The sequence below is a fragment of the Dama dama genome, chromosome 20 (assembly GCF_033118175.1).
Source record: "Dama dama isolate Ldn47 chromosome 20, ASM3311817v1, whole genome shotgun sequence".
NCBI classification, from domain to species: Eukaryota; Metazoa; Chordata; class Mammalia; order Artiodactyla; family Cervidae; genus Dama; species Dama dama.
In genome coordinates, this window is record NC_083700.1 from 58340057 (window position 1) to 58361648 (window position 21592).

Genomic DNA, 21592 nt, shown 5'->3' on the forward strand with positions numbered 1-21592 from the left:
TAAAAATAGTATCAGCTAATACGGAGAAACCTTTATTTAAAACTATTTGGATTTTACATTAAATTGACCTAAAATGGTAAACTTTTACTCATAGAAACAGAGTAGATTGGTGGTTGGCAAAATGGGAGGTGGGGTTTGGGAGAAATGGGTGACAGTGGTCAAAAGTTACAAACTTGTAGATATAAGATCTACAAGTTCTAGGGATGTAATATACAGCAAGGGGCTTTCCTGGTGGCTCAGACAGTATAGAATCTGCCTGCAATGCAGGAGACCTGGGTTCGATCCCTGGGTTGGGAAGACCCCTGGGAGAAGGGAATGGCAACCCACTCCAGTATTCTTGCCTGGAGAATCCCCATGGACAGAGGAGCCTGGCAGGCTATAGTCCATAGGGTTGCAAAGAATCAGGCACGACTGAAGTGACTTAGCATGCACACACAACAGAATGTGAACATATTTAATAGTACCTTAGAGTCTGTGATGTTTGCAAGATTCTTTGGTCTCATCTTGATCTCCCTGGCTTCAAGTTGCATGAGCAATTTTTTATAGTAAAGTTCCAAATCTTCTCGAAGTTTTGTTAAAACTTCTTCCAATGATGCTGTAACTTTCTTTGTTTCAAAGCACTTTTTCTTCCAAACACTGCAGGCTTAAAAAAAAAAAAAAAACCACCACCAACAAAAATGCAAATGCTATAGTTTGATTAAATTTTTCAATCTGGAAAGGACCCTGGAGTTAATTCAAACCATTCCTCTCTCATATGCTGAGAAAATTAGAGTTAAGAGCAAAATGTTTATTGAATAAAAGACCTACAAATATAGTAAAATGCTCTTAAATCCAGGAACCAAAATCAAGCTCTTCAAGCTTGTACGTTTTTAATAAAATCTTTCTTCAAAATACTACCTATAACAAGATGTGTATATTTTTATTTTGATTACTTTTATCCATAATCTGATTTGAATTCAGCATTTATATAATTGAAAATATAAAAAAAAGGCAAAATATATATTTTCAGATTTTCCTTATTTTTCAGCCCCAAAATGACTTGTTTTGTGAAATCGATTGATTCTAATTTATCATTTATCAAAATTATTCCCAGTATATCCCCAAACTTCTGTAGGGCAGAATTTCTTAAACATGACTTCTGGTTGAGAAAATTAGAAATTAAACTCTGCCAGTTTAAGAAATCACTTTAACACTAATGAGATTCTAAATATAAACTTATTTGGAACACAAACTGCATGCTAGTATACCAGAATATGCTTATATTTCCTTTTTTAAGATTATCATGAAAACACCTTAAAATTCTACATTATAAGGTGATTTAATTAAAAATAAAAAACTACATGGAACTTTAACTCAAGATTTTAATGATTTATCTCAGCCCTATATCTAACCCCACAGCAAGTTCTACTGGTACCACTCCCAAAATCCTTTGCGCATCTCACACATTCTCCCTTCTTCAGTGCTGCATTGCTAGGCAATCCACTATCAGCTTTTGAAAGATGTATTATCTTTCTAATGGCCTCTCTGCTTCCATTTTTGCCCCTCTACAGGCTATTCCATCTTTCTAAAACATCTTTAAAATACTTTAAAAATCACAAAAATCAAATAAAGGTTAAAAATCCTCTGATGTCTTCCCATGTCACTTGTAACAAAATCCAACTTCTGGAACTGGCCTATCTGTTCCTTGCTGACCTTTTGATTTTCTCCCTCTACATTTTTTCTTACTGATCACACTCCAGCCACACTGGTCTTGGTTCAGGTCCTTAATTCTGAAAGTTTATTTCTATTTCTATATCTTGACTTTTGCTGTCCCTCCTGTTTGGACTCTTTTCCCCCTATCTTTTTACATGCTTGTTGTTTAGCTGCCAAGTCATGTCCAACTCTTTTTGCGATCCCATGGACTGTAGGCCACCAGGCTCCTCTGTCCATGGGATTTCCTGGGCAAGAATACTGGAGTGGATTGGGTTGCCATTTTCTTCTCCAGGAGATCTTCCCAACCAAAGAATCGACCTGTGTCTCCTGCATTGGCAGGTGGATTCTTTACCACTGAGCCATCAGGGAAGCTCCTTCACATGTGTATCATTTTATTAATCAAACCTTAATGATATCTCCTCAGAGAAGCCTTTTGAAAAGTCGAGCTAAACTGTCTCTCCTGCCCCACTACTCTTTACTGTTCTCTTCTAATTAACTTTTTAGCTCTCATCAGTAGCTGATATTATCTTACTTATTTGTTTATTGTCTGTATTCTCCAATTAGAGGCAACCCCTTGAGGGCAGGGACATGTTTGTTTTGTTTACTGCTATATCCTCAGCATTTAAAACAATGCTGAGAACCGAGGTGCATAGTAGGCTCAATCAAAATATTTGATGGCTGTTTCAACATTTTATCTTGAAATGTTTCCTGTTGAAATAGAAAGTAAGTGATAATTCTCATTTTATAAATAGATAGAGTGAGGCACAAAGAGGAGAAATAACTTGTGTAAGTAAAAGATTATTCTGGTATCAGGTCCTGGTCCTGTGATTTCTAATTCATTGCTCAAATCTGTCTGATAAAATTGTTCTTTTATCACTATAACATAGCCAAATCGTTGCCACCTCTTCTGGGGTAACGCTTTAATATTATGAGGTAAAACACTGAGAAATACCTCCTGACATTGTCTGTAACCTCCAGTCAGATCTAGTACTAGAGCAATAATTTTGCTGTAAACTGAGAGATTCACGGGATTAGCTCTGATACACAAAGCACCTGAAGAACTATGAACAGAGGTTTGTTCATACTGTACAGGAGGCAGTGATCGAAACCATCCCCAAGAAAAAGTAAGGCAAGATGGTTGTCTGAGGAGGTCTTACAAACAGCTGAGAAGAGAAGAGAAGGGAAAGGCAAAGGAGAAAAGGAAAGATATATCCATCTGAATGCAGAGTTTCAAAGAATAGCAAAGAGAGATAAGAAAGTCTTCCTAAGTGATCAATGCAAAGAAATAGAAGAAAACAACAGAATGGGAAAGACTAGAGATCTCTTCAAGAAAATTAGAGACACCAAGGGAACATTTCATGCAAAGATGGGCACAATAAAGGACAGAAACAGTGTGGACCTAAAAGAAGCGGAAGATATTAAGAAGAGATGGCAAGAATACACAGAAGAAGAACTACACAAAAAAGATCTTCATGACCCAGATAACCATGATGGTGTGATCACTCACCGAGAGTCATACAGCAAATTCCTGTTGGCTATCTATTTTACATATGGTAATGTAAGTTTCCATGTTACTCTCTCCATACATCTCACCCCCTTCTCCCCTCTCCCCGTGTCCATAAGTTCATTGCTGCCCTGTAAATAAATTCTTCAGAACCATTTTTATAGATTCCGTATATGTGCGTTAGAATATAATATTTATCTTTCTGACTCATTTCACTCTGTATAATAGGTTCTAGGTTCATCTACCTCATCAAAACTGACTCAAATGTGTTCCTTTTTATGACCGAGTAATATTCCATTGTGTATATGTACCACAACTTCTTTATCCATCCATCTGTTGATGGGCATCAAGGTTGCTTTGGTGTTTTAGCTATTGTAAATAGTGCTGCAGTGAACAATGGGATACATGTGTCTTTTTCAACCCCGGTTTCCTCAGGGCATATGCCTCGGAGTGGGATTGCTGGGTCATATGGTGGTTTTATTCCTAGTTTTTGAAGGAATCTCCATACCGTCTTCCACAGTGACTGTATCAATCTATATTTCCACCAACAGTGCAAGAGCATTAAAAATTCAATTATTTTTAAAAACTGACATTTATTTATTCATTTTAACAGTCATGTATTAAATAAGTATTTATTAAGTGCCTACTGAACTTAGTCACTGCTCTAGGGGCTGGGGAGTTAGTAATAAGCCAACATAATCTTGTCCCTGCCCTCAAAGTGTTTGTGGTCCAGTGGAGGGAAGATGATCAGGTTAAGCAGTAGTGATACATCCTGATAACTGCTATGATAAAGGAATTACAGATTCTATGCATGGGAGTACAGATGAAAAACACCTAAATTAAATGGAAGCGACCAAGAAAGGCTTCCAGGAAAAGTGGTAGATGTACTGGAATCTGAGCTTCCCTGGTGGCTCAGACAGTAAAGAATTTGCCGTTTGATCCTTGGGTCAGGAAGATCCCCTGGAGAAGGAAATTGCAACCCACTCCAATGTTCTTACTGGAACAATCCCATGGACAGCGGAGCCTGCCAGGCTACAGTTTATGAGGTCACAAGAGTCAGACACGACTTAGAAGCTAAACCGCGACCCACCATACTAGAATCTGAAGTGTGCCTCCTCTTGGCTCCAGGCCTTCAGTCTTTTCCCTCGGCCATCTAAATCTTATCTTCTTCTACTCCTTTCTTCAGAGTTCCTGGTTATTTCCTACTAATCATTCAATCTCAGCTTAGATATCATTCTCAAAGCCTTCTTTGAGTCCCTTAGTCTCCCCTAGATGCTCAATTTTTTTGGTATAAGTATCTGTCTGCTTTGCTAAATTGAATGAATGGGTGAATGAATGAGAGAAATGAGGTAAGAAAAATAGTTTCCTTGCAATAATTAGAAACAGTGTTGTTAGAACTTGTAGAAATGAAAAAATGGGAAAGGGTGGAGGAAGCATAGGATAATGATTTGAGAGATGTTAAATAGTTCAAGAGGCTTACATTTTGGGTTGTATTAGAAGATAAAAAGGGTAAAAGGTATATATGGAATTAATTGCCTTTCAGTTCAGTTCAGTCACTCAGTCATGTCCGAATGTTTGCCACCCCATGAACTGCAGCATGTCAGGCTTCCCTGTCAACTCCTGGAGCTTGCTCAAACTCATGTCCATCGAATCGGTGATGCCATCCAACCATCTCATCCTCTGTTGTCCCCTTCTCCTGCCTTCAATCTTTCCCAGCATCAGGGTCTTTTCCAATGAGTCAGTTCTTCCCATCAGGTGGCCAAAGTATTGGAGCTTCAGCTTTAGCATCAGTCCTTCCAATGAATGTTCAGGATTGACTTCCTTTAGCATTGACTGGTTTGATCTCCTTGCAGTCCAAGGGACTCTCAAGAATCTTCTCCAACACCACAGTTCAAAAGCATCAATTCTTCAGTGCTCAGCTTTCTTTATAGTCCAACTGTCAAATCCATACATGACTACTGGAAAAACCATAGCTTTGACTAGATGGACCTTTGGCAAGGTAATTATCAAAGTAATTATCTTGGCAAAGTAATGTCTCTGCTTTTTAATATGCTGTCTAGGTTGGACATAGCTTTTCTTCCAAGGAGCAAGCATCTTTTATTTTTTTTAATTTATTTTTATTAGTTGGAGGCTAATTACTTTACAATATTGTAGTGGTTTTTGCCATACATTGACATGAATCAGCCATGGATTTACATGTGTTCCCCATCCTGAACCCCCTCCCACCTCCCTCCCCATCTCATCCCTCTGGGTCATCCCAGCGCACCAGCCCTGAGCACTTGTCTCATGCATCCAACCTGGACTGGCGATCTGTTTCACACTTGATAATATACATGTTTTGATGCTATTCTCTCAGATCATCCCACCCTCGCCTTCTCGCATAGAGTCCAAAAGTCTGTTCTATATATCTGTGTCTCTTTTTCTGTCTTGCATATAGGGTTATTATTACCATCTTTCTAAATTCCATATATATGCGATAGTATACTGTATTGGTGTTTATCTTTCTGGCTTACTTCACTCTGTATAATGGGCTCCAGTTTCATCCATCTCATTAGAACTGATTCAAATGAATTCTTTTTAATGGCTGAGTAATATTCCATTGTGTATATGTACCGTAGCTTCCTTATCCATTCGTCTGCTGATGGGCATCTAGGTTGCTTCCATGTCCTGGCTATTATAAACAGTGCTGCGATGAACATTGGGGTACATGTGTCTCTTTCAATTCTGGTTTCCTTGGTGTGTATGCCCAGGAGTGGGATTGCTAGGTCATATCACAGTTCTATTTCCAGTTTTATAAGGAAATCTTCACACTGTTCTCCATAGCGGCTGTACTAGTCTGCATTCCCACCAACAGTGTAAGAGGGTTCCCTTTTCTCCACACCCTCTCCAGCATTTATTGTTTGTAGACTTTTGGATAGCAGCCATTCTGACTGGCATGTAATGGTACCTCACTGTGGTTTTGATTTGCACTTCTCTGATAATGAGTGATGTTGAGCATCTTTTCATGTGTTTGTTAGCCATCTGTATGTCTTCTTTGGAGAAATGTCTGTTTAGTTCTTTGGCCCATTTTTTGATTGGGTCATTTATTTTTCTGGAATTGAGCTGCAGGAGTTGCTTGTATATTTTTGAGATTAATCCTTTGTCTGTTGCTTCATTTGCTATTATTTTCTCCCAATCTGAGGGCTGTCTTTTCACCTTACTTATAGTTTCCTTTGTTGTGCAAAAGCTTTTAAGTTTCATTAGGTTCCATTTGTTTATTTTTGCTTTTATTTCCAATATTCTAGGAGGTGGGTCATAGAGGATCCTGCTGTGATTTATGTCGGAGAGTGTTTTGCCTATGTTCTCCTCTAGGAGTTTTATAGTTTTTGGTCTTACATTTAGATCTTTAATCCATTTTTGAGTTTATTTTTGTGTATGGTGTTAGAAAGTGTTCTAGTTTCATTCTTTTACAAGTGGTTGACCAATTTTCCCAGCACCACTGGAGCAAGCGTCTTTTAATTTCATGGTCACAGTCATCATCTGCAGTTATTTTGGAGCCCCACAAAATAGTCTGTCACTGTTTCCATTGTTTCCCCATCTATTTGCCATGAAGTGATGGGACCAGATGCCATAATCTTAGTTTTCTGAATGTTGAGTTTTAAGCCAGTTTTTTTTCACTCTCCTCTTTCACTTTCATCAGGAGGCTATTTATTCCTCTTTGCTTTCTGCCATAAGGGTGGTATCATCTGCATATATAATGTTATTGATATTTTCCCCTGCAATCTTGATTCCAGCTTGTGCTTCATCCAGCCCGGCATTTTGCATGATATACTCTGCATGTCAGTTAAATAAGCAGGGTGTCAATATACAGCCTTGACGTACTTTTCCAGTTTGGAACCAGTCCATTGTTCCATGTACGGTTCTAACTGTTGCTTCTTGACCTGCACAGGGGTTTCTCAGGAGGTAGGTAAAGTGGTCTGGTATTCCTGTGTCTTTAAGAATTGTCCACAGTTTATTGTGATCCACATAGTCAAAGGCTTTGCCACAGACAATGAAGCAGAAGTAGATGTTTTTCTGGAACTCTCTCGCCTTTTCTATGATCCAATGGATGTTGGCAATTTGATCTCTGGTTTCTCTGCCTTTTCTAAATCCAGCTTGAACATCTGGAAGTTCATGGTTCACATACTGTTGAAGCTTAGCTTGGAGAATTTTCATCATTACTTTGCTAGTGTGTGAGATGAGTGCAATTGTGTGGTAGTTTGAACATTCTTTGGCATTGCTTTTCTTTGGGATTGGAATGAAAACTGACCTTTTCCAGTCCTGTGTCCACTTCTGAGTTTTCCAAATTTGCTGGCATATTGAGTGCAGCACTTTCACAGCCTCATCTTTTAGGATTTGAAATAGCTCAGCTGGAATTCCATCACTTCCTCCACTAGCTTTGTTTGGAGTGATACTTTTTAAGGTCCACTTGACTTTGGACTCCAGGATGGGCTCAGGAAACTCAAGTAGGGGCTCTCAACCTACAGGGTGGGATGGGGAGGGAGGTTCAAAAGGGAGGTGATATATGTATACCTATGGCTGATTCATGTTGAGATCTGACAGAAAACAACGAAGTTTGGTAAAGCAATTATCCTTCAATAAAAATTAAGTTGAAATAAAAAATAATTGAATTTTAATAAAAAGTATGTCGCATTTAATGTATAAAATAGTCAAACAATGATTTCACCGTTCCTATAGTGAATCTATATCAATAGTGTATCATTTAAACTATAACAGTAAAACAGTAAATATCATCATTTTGTGGTTTATTCTGTAAAATAAATCACAGGCACAGAATTTACAGGCATGAATTCTGTAAACCTTGAGTTTCCTTTATAGTGATAAAAGATATGTAATAAATTTTACCATGATAGTGCTTTAATTTGCTTTGTTCCAATAGCCTTTCAGCTTTTTTCATTAGTTCTTCTCTAATTCTTTCCAGATATCTTCTTTCTTCCTTTACTTGTTTCATTTGCTCAATAATCTTCTCCCCTAATAGATTATAAGCCATACTTATAAATACCTAAAAGCTAAAAGATGGGTCAAGTCCTAAAATATAGAATATAAAACTAAAAAATGCTTAAAACAGCAAGTATAAATTTTACCCCAAACTCTGTGTTTCTACCTGTAGTATAGTGATTGCCACTGTGGAAAACACTGAGGAGTCATTTCAGTATCTATAGGAGATTTATATATATGTAAACAATACAGTATGTTTCTTTTGCATTTATATATATGTATAGAAACTAGGTAAAGCTTGTGTAGTTATATCTCTTGATTTAATTCTTTAAGTAAATTTATCTTGGGTCCAAAGTTATTGTACTTAAATCTTACATAGAAAAATGTATATTTTAGAATATATTTTTTAAAAAGTAGAAATAATACTAGTGACACACATATGCAGTAATCAACATAACAATCATACACTTTAATTTAACTTTTTGTGGTAAAATATACATAATTTACCATTTAATCATATTTAAATATACAGTTTAATGGCACTGTGTGCATTCATAATATTTTACAAGCATCACCACCCCTTCATCTCCAAAACTTTATCTTTCCAAACTAAAACTCTGTACACATTAAACAGTTAACTCCTCATTAACATAATTTAATGTTACCTTATAGAATCATCTGTACTTATAGTATCATCATACTTACTCTCAATCTGTGATAGAGATGTATCAGTTATTCCTGGAGAAAGATCAGGTTGACAAGGAAGTGAAGGAAAATCAATAAGATCTGGTAGGGGGATGTACTCTGTTTTACCTAGCTGTAAGCAAACATGAAAATCAGTAAGATCTGGTAGTGTGACACATTATTTTTCACCTATTTGTAAGCATCTGATAATGCCAACAGTAATGCATCTTTTAACTTATAAGGTGATGAACTCCAAAATCTGTCTTTGTAACTATAGACCCTCTCTAGTGCTCTATTTTGTCCATTCCACTATTACTTGGACGTTATACCACAGGAGCTTCAAACTATAAATTTACAAAGAAAAAATAAAAAAGAATCCATATTCCTTTCTAAGCATGATTTAATTCCAAGATTTCTGATTTCAGTTACTTGTTATGACAACTTTTAAATGTTTCTCAGATGGCTATTGAATTTTTTCTTCTTAAGCCAATTTTGACCATTTATATTTGCTTAGAAAATTGGACATCCTAGCACATTTTCAAATTTTAGCATACATTATATTCTCATAAATTTTATCACCTCTGTGTTACATTGCCTTCATCTCACCTAATTTTTTTGTTTCTATCCTTTTTTGATAAACTGCCTCAAGCCTTATCAATGTTGATGTTTCTGCCACTACCACTTTATAGATCTTGAACTCTTTTCAATTCTACTAGGCTGTTTACTTCTGTAATTTATTAGTTTCTACTTTTATCTTCATTAAGAAACCCTTATCCCTACTTTTTTTCATTATTTTTTCTAGTTTATTGCATTTTATTTTATTTTGTTAACTTATAAGGTCAGATTCCCACAGGATAATGGAAACCACCTAAATTAGAATCTCTCCATACATTCTCTCAACTACTATAAAAAGAAAGCAAATATAATCACCCATAACTTATGTCTGTGGTGTAACTAGGACACAGAATCCTCTAATTTACATATACTTTAATTTACATGTAAGTGGAGGAATAAACACCCTAGGCCAGCAGTGTGTGCTTAGGAGCTCACATCTAAGCAGAGTCAGATGGGGACTGTGCATCAGAGAGACAATACACAGATAACATAGTGAACATTAACCACAATTCGGTCTTAAAGGAGAGAGTCCTACATGTGGTGGAGAAATATTGAGAGATAGGGTATGGACTGGTAAATCAGAGCTCTTTCTATGAGGAATCTAAAAGAAAGGGGTTTTTAAAATGTAGAGGACCAGAGGTGGTAATTATGGGGAAACAGTTACTAGGTGAGAGGAAAATGCTTCAGAAGCAAGAGATGTTCTGTTAAGCAAGGTAGTAAGAGAAAGAAAGGTGGTCAAGTTAGTTAAGAGCTCTGCTGAATTAAATTAGTAAGAAAGTATACAAAGAAAAAAGAGCATTTCCCCCAAATGCCTCATTTATTTAAAAATAAACAACCGCATTTTATTATAACAACAGAAGAGGGCACTCCTAATCTACAAACTAAACCACCAGGACACTACTCCCTGTTCCTCTGTAGGAACACCTGCTACTGATTCAGAAAAATCCAACACAAATAAGCAAAGACAACATCTACAAAATAATCTAACATTCATGCTAAGTTACTTTTTGAAAACCCTCAAAATTGAGAACTAAAACAAAACAAAACCAGCAGCCAAGAGGCAGAAAAAATTAACAATATCCCAACATAGATTGTATTAAATGAATTCAAAGCATTTTGGGTATTAATGAACGCCATAAATCACAAATTTAGACATTCAGAAAAAAATGGAAAAACAAAAACCCAGGAAGATGTAAAATGGAGATTGATCAAATTGAAGAAAGAAATTAAAGAAAAAACAAACTGTCTTAGAAATGAATAACAGGTATCCAAATAGGAACAGATATGACCAAAAAAATGCAGTAAGCATAATATAGAACAGAAATAAAAGGAGCAAAGAAAATTAAACATAAAGAAATGGTAAACTTGACCTAGAAGAAATAAAAAGGAGTTAATCAATAATGAATAATGCAATAACTGAGATCAAAAACATTCTGGAGGGAAACAACAGTAGAATAACCGAGGCAGAAGATAGGATAAGTGAGGTGGAAGATAGAATGGTGGAAATAAATGGAAGCAGAGAGGAAAAAAAGAAAAAAGAATGAAAAGAAATGGGGACAACCTCAGAGACCTCTAGGACAATGTCAAACGCCCCAACATTCAAATCATAGGAGTCCCAGAAGAAGACAAAAAGAAAGGCCATGAGAAAATACTTGAGGAGATAATAGTTGAAAAATTCCCTAAAATGGAGAAGGAAATAGCCACCCAAGTCCAGGAAACCCAGAGTCCCAAACAGGATAAACCCAAGACAAAGCACCCCAAGACACATATTAATCAAATTAATGAAGATCAAACACAAAGAACAAATATTAAAAGCAGCAAGGGAAAAACAACAAATAACACACAAGGTGATACACATAAGGATAACAGCTGATCTTTCAATAGAAACTCTTCAGGCCAGAAGGGACTGGTAGGACATACTTAAAGTGATGAAAGAGAAAAACCTACAACCCAGATTACTGTACCCAGCAAGGATCTCATTCAGATATGAAGGAGAGGGTAAACTTGCAAACTCATTCTATGAGGCCACCATCACCCAAATACCAAAACCAGACAAAGATGCCCCCCCCCAAAAGAAAACTACAGGCCAATATCACAGATGAACATAGATGCAAAAATCCTTAACAAAACTCTAGCAAACAGAATCCAACAACATATTAAAAAGATCATACATCATGACCAAGTGGGCTTTATCCCAGGGATGCAAGGATTCTTTAATATCCACAAATCAATCAATGTGATACACCACATTAACAAATTGAAATATAAAAACCATATCATTACCTCAATAGATGCAGAAAAAGCCTTTGACAAAAATTCAACATCCATTTATGATAAAAAAAAAAAAACCCTCCAGAAAGCAGGAATAGAAGGAACATATCTCAACATAATAAAAACCATATATGATAAACACATAGCAAACATTATCCTCAGTGGTGAAAAATTGAAAACATTTTCCCTAAAGTCAGGAACAAGACAAGGGTGCCCATTCTCACCACTGCTATTCAACATAGTTTTGGAAGTTTTAGCCACAGCAATCAGAGAAGAAAAAGAATAAAAGGAATTCCAGATTGGAAAAGAAGTAAAACTCTCACTGTTTGCAGATGACATGATCCTCTACATAGAAAACCCCAAAGACTCCACCAGAACATTACTAGAGGTAATCAATGAATATAGTAAAGTTTCAGGATATGAAATTAATACACAGAAATTCCTTGCATTCCTATACACTAACAATGAGAAAACAGAGAAATTAAGGAAACAATTCCATTCACCACTGCAGCAAAAAGAATAAAATATTTAGGAATAAATCTACCTAAAGAAACAAAAGACCTATATATAGAAAACTATAAAACACTTCTGATGAAAGAAATTAAAGATGACACAAATAGATGGATCAGAATAATCAGTATAGTGAAAATGAGTATACTACCCAAAGCATTCTATAGATTTAATGCAATCCCTATCAAGCTACCAATGGTATTCTTTACAGAACTAGAACAAATAATTTCACAATTTGTATGGAAATACAAAAAAACTCAAATAGCCAAAGCAATCTTGAGAAAGAAGAATGGAACTGGAGGAATCAACCTGCCTGGCTTCAGATGATACTACAAAGCTACAGTCATCAAGACAGTATGGTACTGGCACAAAGACAGAAATATAGATCAATGGAACAAAATAAAAAGCCCAGAGATAAATCCATGCACCTCTGGACACCTTATCTCTGACAAAGGAGGCAAGAATATACAATGGAGAAAAGACAATCTCTTTAACAAGAGATGCTGGGAAAACTGGTCAACTGCTTGTAAAAGAATGAAACTAGAACACTTTCTAATGCCAAACACAAAAATAAACTCAAGGTGGATTAAAGATCTAAATGTAAGACCAGACTCTATAAAACTCCTAGAGGAAAACATAGGCAAAACACTCTCTGACATGAATCACAGCAGGATCCTCTATGACCCAGCTCACAGAGTAATGGAAATAAAAGCAAAAATAAACAATGGGACCTAATGAAACTTAAAAGCTTTTGCACAACAAAGGAAACTATAAGCAAGGTGAAAAGGCAGCCTTCGTCATGAGAGAAAATAATAGGAAATGAAACAACTGACAAAGAATTAATCTCAAAAATACACAAGAAACTAACTCCTGCAGCTCAATTCCAGAAAAATAAATGACCCAATCAAAAAAATGGGCCAAAGAACTAAACAGACATTTCTCCAAAGAAGACATACAGATGGCTAACATACACATGAAAAGATGCTCAACATCACTCATTATCAGAGAAATGCAAATCAAAACCACAATAAGGTACCATCTAACACCAGTCAGACTGGCTACTATCCAAAAGTCTACAAACAATAAATGCTGGAGAAGGTGCGGAGAAAAAGGAACCCTCTTACACTGTTGGTGGGAATACAAACTAGTACAGCCACGATGGAGAACAGTGTGGAGATTCGTTAAAAAACTGGAAATAGAACTGCCATACGACTCAGCAATCCCACTCCTGGGCATACACACCGAGGAAACCAGAATTGAAAGAGATACATGTACCCCAGTGTTCATCACAGCACTGTTTACAATAGCCAGGACATGGAAGCAACTTAGATGTCCAATTGCAGACGAATGGATAAGAAAGCTGTGGTACAAATACACAATGGAATATTACTCAGCCATTAAAAAGAATGCATTTGAATCAATTCTAATGAAGTGGATGAAACTGGAGCCTATTATACAGAGTGAAGTAAGTCAGAAAGAAAAACACCAGTGCAGTACACTAATGCATATATATGGAATTTAGAAAGACAGTAACGATAACCCTACATGCAAGATAGCAAAAGAGACACAGATGTAAAGAACAGTCTTTTGGACTCTGTGGGAGAACGCTAAAGTGGGATGATTTGAGAGGGTAGCATTGAAACGTGTATTATATGAATTGGATCGCCAAGTCCAGGTTCAATGCATGAGACAGGGTGCTCAGGGCTGGTGCACTGGGATGACCCTGAGGGATGGGATGGGGAGGGAGGTGGGAGGGGGGTTCTCGATGGGGAACACATGTGCACCCATGGCTGATTTATGTCAATGTTTGGCAAAAACCACTATGATATTGTAAAGAAATTAGCCTCCAATTAAAAAAAAAAAAAAGAAATGGTAAACTTGATCAGAGAGAAAGTAACAGAAATAAAAGGTAGAGAAGAACTAATAAAGACAAATTGGGGTCCCCAAAAGAAAAAACATGGAATGGATCTGCTATTTATATTATTTTTTAGAACTATAATTTGTTGAAATAAAAAAAGTCTTGATTTTCATACTGAGAGGGCCCACTAATGAAAGTTGCTCAGTCATGTCCAGCTCTTTGCGACCCCACAGACTGGATTCCCCAGTCTATGGAATTCTTCAGACCAGAATACTGGAGTGGGTAGCTGTTTCCTTCTTCAGAGGATCTTCCCAACCCAGGGATCTAATCCAGGTCTCCTGCATTGCAGGCGAACTCTTTACCAGCTGAGCCACCAGGGAAGCCCTAAAAGGACCCACTGGGTACTCATAAAAACCAGACCTAGAATGCTCAACTGAAGTATAGCCTGATAAAACTAGTATACATTAAAGGAATAATCTGGCCTTTCAGAAGAAAATACCCAAACTAATTTACAAGGAAAATAAAATCAATTTGGCATCACACTTCTTAATAGTAACAAATAAAATAAGACATCAATAGGGGAACATTTAAATAAACTCAAGGAAAAATTGCATAAGCCGAGGATGTTACAGACAATCAAGCTATCCCTCAAGTATCAAGGCTCAAATCAGGGATGAGCAAACTACTTCTGTAAAAGGCCTCAGAATAAATAATTTAGGTTTTGCAGGCCACAAATGGTATCTGTCATAATTCTTTTTCCAACTTAAAAAAAAATATTTTTAGGTCCCATGCTACACTAAACTGGCTTTGAGCCTTGTTTGTCTATTCCTGCTCTAGACAGATTTAAATATGGAAGAAGTAAGGGAATATTGTATATAGGAGCTTTTTTAAAAATAAGTGGAGCTTAACCCAGCCAGGAAGTGATTGAAAAATCTTGTGCAAAAGAACTGGCAGTAAGTGTTGATCGTATTTAATTATAGATCTGAGACTAAAGCAAGGGTGAGGAGAAGACAAGAAGCACAGCCCATAAATGTTCTATTCTTTGACAAAGTAGAAATGATACAACTAAAAGTATATGAGGGAAGAAAAGAGAGAGGGATGACTTTTTAATCACCTTGAATGTAAAGGTAGGAGTCAGAGGATAATTTTAGAGGTAATGAAACAAAAATTTCAAAATTTTGAAGAAGCATAAATTTTAAAAAAGGAAAAAGGAGGGCGAGGAATGCTAACAAAAATTTGTATTAGTATAAAGGTAAACACTAGAATAAGATTCAACCTTCCTACATACGAGGAAGGGGGAAAGTGCAAATAAGCCACATAGTAACTATAGCAAAGTAAAATGACAGATTTGAGGTCAAATATATCAATCCCATCATAACGAAAAGGACATAACTCATCTACTAAATGAAAATGACTTTCAGACTGTTTACAAAATGAAACCCAACTTTATGATGTCTATAAGGACATACCTAAAACAATGCAATCCAGAAAAGTTGGGGGGAAGAGTAGAGGAGGAAGATGGGGTATACCAAATAAATGTAAACAAGAAGAAATGAGAAGTTAGTATCTTGATTTGCAATAAGAGAAAAATACTTCAACTACTTGAAAAGGTAGTTCTTCAAAAAAGTTATCAAAACGGAGCCCATAAAATATATAAACAGGATCAAACCAACTGTATGGGTAACCTGGGAAATTAAAATTCAGGCCATAGTTAAAAAGCATTTAGTACCCACCAGGTGGAAAAATTTTATTTTTAAGTGTGAAGATAGCAAGTTTTAGTAATATCTAGCAACAACAAAATAATTATTTGCTGCAGATGGCATGCCTTTACTCCAAAACTCAAAGGCTCTGAGCTGTGACTCTTCTACCAGGACTCGTCTCAGACTCCATTCAGCATTCCGACTTATTGCACATCAAGTATGCCTGAACTAGATGAACGTTAGCACACAACCGGCAGCACTGCTCGCTGTGGCTCTCGGACCACTTTGTGAGCCATTTCTGCCCAAAGTTGACAGTCTTTTAGATTGCTTGATTGGGAAAAAAAAAGGAAAGATTGGAGCCACATGTTCGAATGCTATAAATCTCCAAATTCGAAAGAGGTGCATCGGGTGACTCATTTTCAATGGTAGCTGGGGCAAGGTTCAAATACCTGGTTTTTTACTTTAAAGGGCATATCTCAACATATCTCCCAGATCATAAAACTCCCAGAAATTTCACTGAATTGGCAGGCTCCTGAATTTTCTTGAAGTTTGTCTCCCCCGTCTCTAACTTGGGCATTTTAATCTGCAGTTTCATTTTCAATCTGCAATCTGCATTTCAATTTCAATATAAATATGGTACAATATCACATTTAAGAAAAATTTAGAAATCATACCTGATTATCCTCTCTTCTAATGATATTAGCTCTATCATCTTCATTTTTCCAAAGAAACTGACTTAAAAGGGAATGATAAAATTGAAAGTCATATTAAAAATGATTCCATGAATATTAGCTTTTCATGTTTTTAATTGTTTAACATTCTATAAACACAAATATAACATTAAAAATGTTTAAAGTCATCTCAAAACTATTATGTTATCTTTCAAACTCATTTTTGATTAACATAAACTACATTTAGCATGAGTTATAAGATAATATTTCATTATGTTGTTGTTCAGTTGCTAAGTCGTGTCTGGTTCCTTGTGACCCCATGGACTGCAGTGCACCAGGTTTCCCTGTCCTCTATCTTCTGGAGTTTGCTCAAACTTGTCCATTATAGCTAAATTCAAATCACAGTCCAGTGTTGATAGCAAGGTAAACTAACTGGAAATTTAATAGACATACTTTGTTTACAGTTATTTTGAGAATAATTATTTATAAAATTTCTTAATTTCAAAAGGCTATGCAAAGCTGTGGTTTAAGTACTATAATTTTGACTGAAATTATACCAATGTGAAACTCAAGCATAATGATTAGTTTACCATACCAGGAATGTAAAAGAGCCAGAAAAATTAATTCTAGGAAACAAAAATGAGGACAGAAACTTTTCTGCCATTTAGGTTGCCCCTGATGACAGAAGAATTACAATAGAATAAATTTAAGCAATACATTATCCCCCATTATATTGGAGGGAAATACTAGTACACAACAGCAAACATCAGAATCAAGGTAGTTTTAGTTAAAAATGTCACTAACTTCACTTGGTCCTTGTTTTAATTAGAAGATTTTAAGACAGTACCCTGAGTATCTCACTCTTATAGATTATGATATGTAAAATCAACATTCATACTAATTACCTTTTACTGTCACTAAAATAATCATTATCTGAATCTTCCTGTGATCGTGGCAATTCAGGATTTCCAGTTTGATTATTTCCGATCTGATTCTCATTTGGAGTAGCTTTTCCCCCAGCTGATGCTGATATCCATCCATAGCAAAGAAAGTTTACAATATTAAGAAAATACTAAAATAATAAATTTTTATATGTACATACTATATATTCTTCCATGTTTCAATATCTCCATGAACTTTACTATTTCCAAACTGAATTTCATGAAAACTCTAGTTTATGCAAAAGGAGAATTCTTTGGTAAATTCAGTTTGGGGAAAATTGGATTAAAGCAATCCTAACAGGAACACAAATCCCATAAAGACACACACCTATTGTAGGATTTCTCTGTTTTTATGTACAATATGTACAAGGTGAGGTAAGTTGGGTTTTATTCAAATCTAATTGTCTCTAAAAAGCCTTTGCCAAAAGTATCTTTTCAAATAGCATCCTGAGGATCCTCCTCTGGAAAGCACTGGGTATAAATACAGAGCACATGTCATTTGTTATTTTACATACGCAAACATGTAAGTGTTCCCGCCCGGGCATTATCACAGCATGTGTGACCTCAGGTAAGTTATTTCTCACTTCAGTTTCCTTAGCTCTAAAATGGCAATAGTGCATATAAAACACTTTCTGCACAGTATGCAATCATTAGAAGTCTTTAGACTTCAAGTTCTGATTTCCATTCCATAGCATTTCCTGGTTCAGGTCTTTATCACCTCAGTCTAGTCTCCATATTGTCTCCCACATTGTTTTTCTGGAACTGAAATCCAATTACACCATTCCTGTTAAAAACTTCAAATGGCTTCCCATTACCTGCAAAACATTTTAGCTTTGTAAACAAGGATCTTGTAGCTAAATCCCTACCTACCTCTGATTGTACTATATGGTACTTTTTCCTCTCTTTCCTATCACTGAACTATAATAAAATAGTGTGTGTGTGTGTGTGTGTGTGTGTACTCAGTTGCTTAGTTGTGTTCAACTCTTTGCCACGCCATGGACTATATATAGCCTGCCAGGCTCCTCTGTCCAAGGAATTTTCCAGGCAATAATAATAGTACTATTACTGCTGCTGCTGCTGCTGCTGTGTCACTTCAGTTGTGTCTGACTCTGTGTGATCCCATAGACGGCAGCCCACCAGGCTCCCCCATCCCTGGGATTCTCCAGGCAAAAACACTGGAGTGGGTTGCCATTTCCTTCTCCAATGTGTGAAAGTGAAAAGTGAAAGTGAAGTCGCTCAGTGCTGTCCGACTCTTAGAGACCCCATGGACCGCAGCCTACCAGGCTCCTCCATGGGATTTTCCAGGCAAGAGTACTGGAGTGGGGTGCCATTGCCTTCTCCGAGTACTATTACTAATACCAGGTAAAAATTATTGAACAAACTACCACATTAAACAAATCCTGAAAGCTCCATTCAAATCATAACCTATGTGAAGAAAACCTTCTGGAATTGGGCTGCATGGCCCAACATTTGTAACCCGGATTTGAAGTCAAGAGTATGAATAATTCTCTATGCCATTTTAAGGGGGCTTAATCAGTGACTCTTTCAAGGGTTTTTAAATAGGAAGATAAATAATCCAACTTGTAACAAGAAGAATGATGCTGATGGCAGTCTAGAAGATAGACTAGAAAGGAGATGTAAGCAAGAAGGCCACTCAAGATGCTTTTTAAGTTTCCTTTAAACTAAGAAGCTATCATTTTACAATAAGGAAATTTTCAAAGCTTTAAGTCTGAACAACTGGAAGAATGATGGAACGGAAGAAATAAGAAAGTGTACTGGCTTGGGGGCAACAATAATCAAGGATTAAACATGATAAAGTTGAGGCATGTCAAAAAATATAATAGAGATGTGTAGTGCTGGAAAAGAATAAAAGATAACTAATGGAAATGACTATCCATTTTAATATGTAAAAATAAGTAAAGAAATACATCTTTTCTCCTTCATTAAAGAACCAATGAAATATACTGTGCATATTTTTACCAGTTATATTTTGATACTAATGTTAGAGCTCAGATATTTTGTATTCTCAAGCACCACTAAAGAGCAATCTGACAATTTTAAGATACTGTACAACTATCATCAATAAATGATAGTGTACATATGATAAAAATTAAGGAAATTCATCTCACATCACACATAAAAATAAATTCCTGTTATATTAATGAACTAAATGTGGAAAGCTAACCATAAAATATTTGTAATATAATACAGGGCCATATCTTCATGCTCTCAGGGTAGAAAAGGGATTTTTTAAAGACATCTTAATACAGAGCAAGCACTAATCATGAAAGAAAATGCTGACAAACTTGACTAAAGAACTGCAGCTCCACTTTTGCTGAGGATATAGAAAGACAAAACTACTCCCACCCGAACAAGGAGAAAAAAAATCTATAAAATAATAACTGAACTCATCAGAGTTAAGTTTATAAGAAATCAGATTCCAGTTTCCTCCAAGGAGAAAATAAGATGTTTCATTTTTGACAGAGCATTGGAGGAAGTAAGTGTCATTGTTTGAAGAAGTAAAAAAGGAGGCTTCCTTGATGGCCCAGTGGTAAAGAATCCATCTGCCAATGCAGAAGACATGAGTTTAATCCCTGATCCAGGAGGATCCCTCATACTGTGGTGCAACTAAGCCTATGCACGACAACTATTGAACCTGTATGTGCTCTAGAGCCTGTGCTCCACAAGAGAAGCCACAGCAACGAGAAACCCACACACTACAACTAGAGAGTAGCCCCTGCTTGCCATAATTAAAGAAAAGTCCACAGAGCAATGAAGACCTAGCATGGCCAAAAATAAATAAATATTAAAAAAAAAAAGTAAAAAACAAAAGAGATAAAATTTTAAGGAATTCTAAAGGCTAATGTGGGCTACCAAGATACTCTGGAATTTCTAGGATCCCCAGACACAAAAGGCAGTCAATACTCATAGCAAGCTCCTTTCCATGTACCTGTATCACACACTCATAAGAAAGACTGGGGGCAGGGCAGGAGACCCAAAAGAGTCATCAGTGACACACAGGTATGAATGTGTGTGAATAAGAAACCCTATCTTTCTTAAACACTCTTTTCTCACAAAAAGCAAGAGCCTTAAGCCAATGGAAAAGGAGCACAAAACTCTCCCATCATAGGGATTGGACAAAAATCCACTGACTCTGGAGGAAGAATAGTAGCAAAAGCCATATACCCTAGAGGAAAAAAATAGGTAACTCCTCTTCCACCAATTTCAGCCTTGTAAATTTTTATTACTGAGTAGGGTATAGGAAACCTTCCCACCCCTAGTCTTAGATAAAGCCTAAAGGAAGAATAGAAGCTAAAAGCTGGCAGGGTCATCTTGGGCCCAGGATCACAAACATACAAAGCATTGGTTACTACTACTAGGTTAGGGGAAAGAAATTCTCTCCTAAGTTTAAAAAAGTCATTTTCCCCTTATTTTTAATTTCTTTAAAAGATGATGCACAGTAAAAGCAAAAACAATAAAAATGTATTATGGAGTTTGTAACATATATAGGGGTAAGATGTATAACAACAATAGCACAAAAGATTTGAGGGAGGGAATAGAAGTATATTACTGTAAGGTTCTTATATGATATATGAAGTTGTACATAATTGAAAGTATACTTCAAATTAAAGGTCTATATAATGTATATCCTGCAGACACTTCTTCTTAAAGATACAGACAGCAAATATTTCAGGCTAGTAGACCATGGCCTTTATCACAGCTACTCACCTCTGTCATTGCAGTGCAAAAACAGTCATTGACAATACGTAAATGAAAGGGCATGGCTTTGTTCAAGTAAAAGTTTATTTATAAAAAAAAGAGCCATAGGGCATGGATTTAAATAAAATAAAAAAAAAAGGTGTTTTCTGACCATCAACCTATAGTAACCACTAAATGCTTTTTAAAATGAGGAATAACTAATGAGCCAATGGTGGTGTAAAATTGAATCACAAAAAAAACACTACTTAATCAAAAAAAAAAAAAAGCCAAGGAAAAACAGAAAACAGATGAGACAAATAGAAAATAAATACTAAAATGGTACATTTAAAGCCAACCACATCCATAATTACATTAAATGTAAATGGTCTAAACATGCCTAATATTAATAAAAGGCATAGATGGTCAAACTGGATTAAAAAGTAAGATATAAATATATGCTGTTTATAGGA

General features: G+C 36.1%; 1 protein-coding gene across 1 annotated transcript in view; it reads right to left on the reverse strand.

Moving 5' to 3' along the window:
- SPATA1 (spermatogenesis associated 1) overlaps positions 1–21592 on the reverse strand; it is a 52265-nt gene that overhangs the window by 8192 nt on the left and 22481 nt on the right. The window contains 5 exon segments of the mRNA XM_061121524.1: positions 465–643; positions 8081–8206; positions 8879–8990; positions 16486–16546; positions 17388–17508. Coding sequence (XP_060977507.1) covers positions 465–643; positions 8081–8206; positions 8879–8990; positions 16486–16546; positions 17388–17508 — 599 coding nt within the window.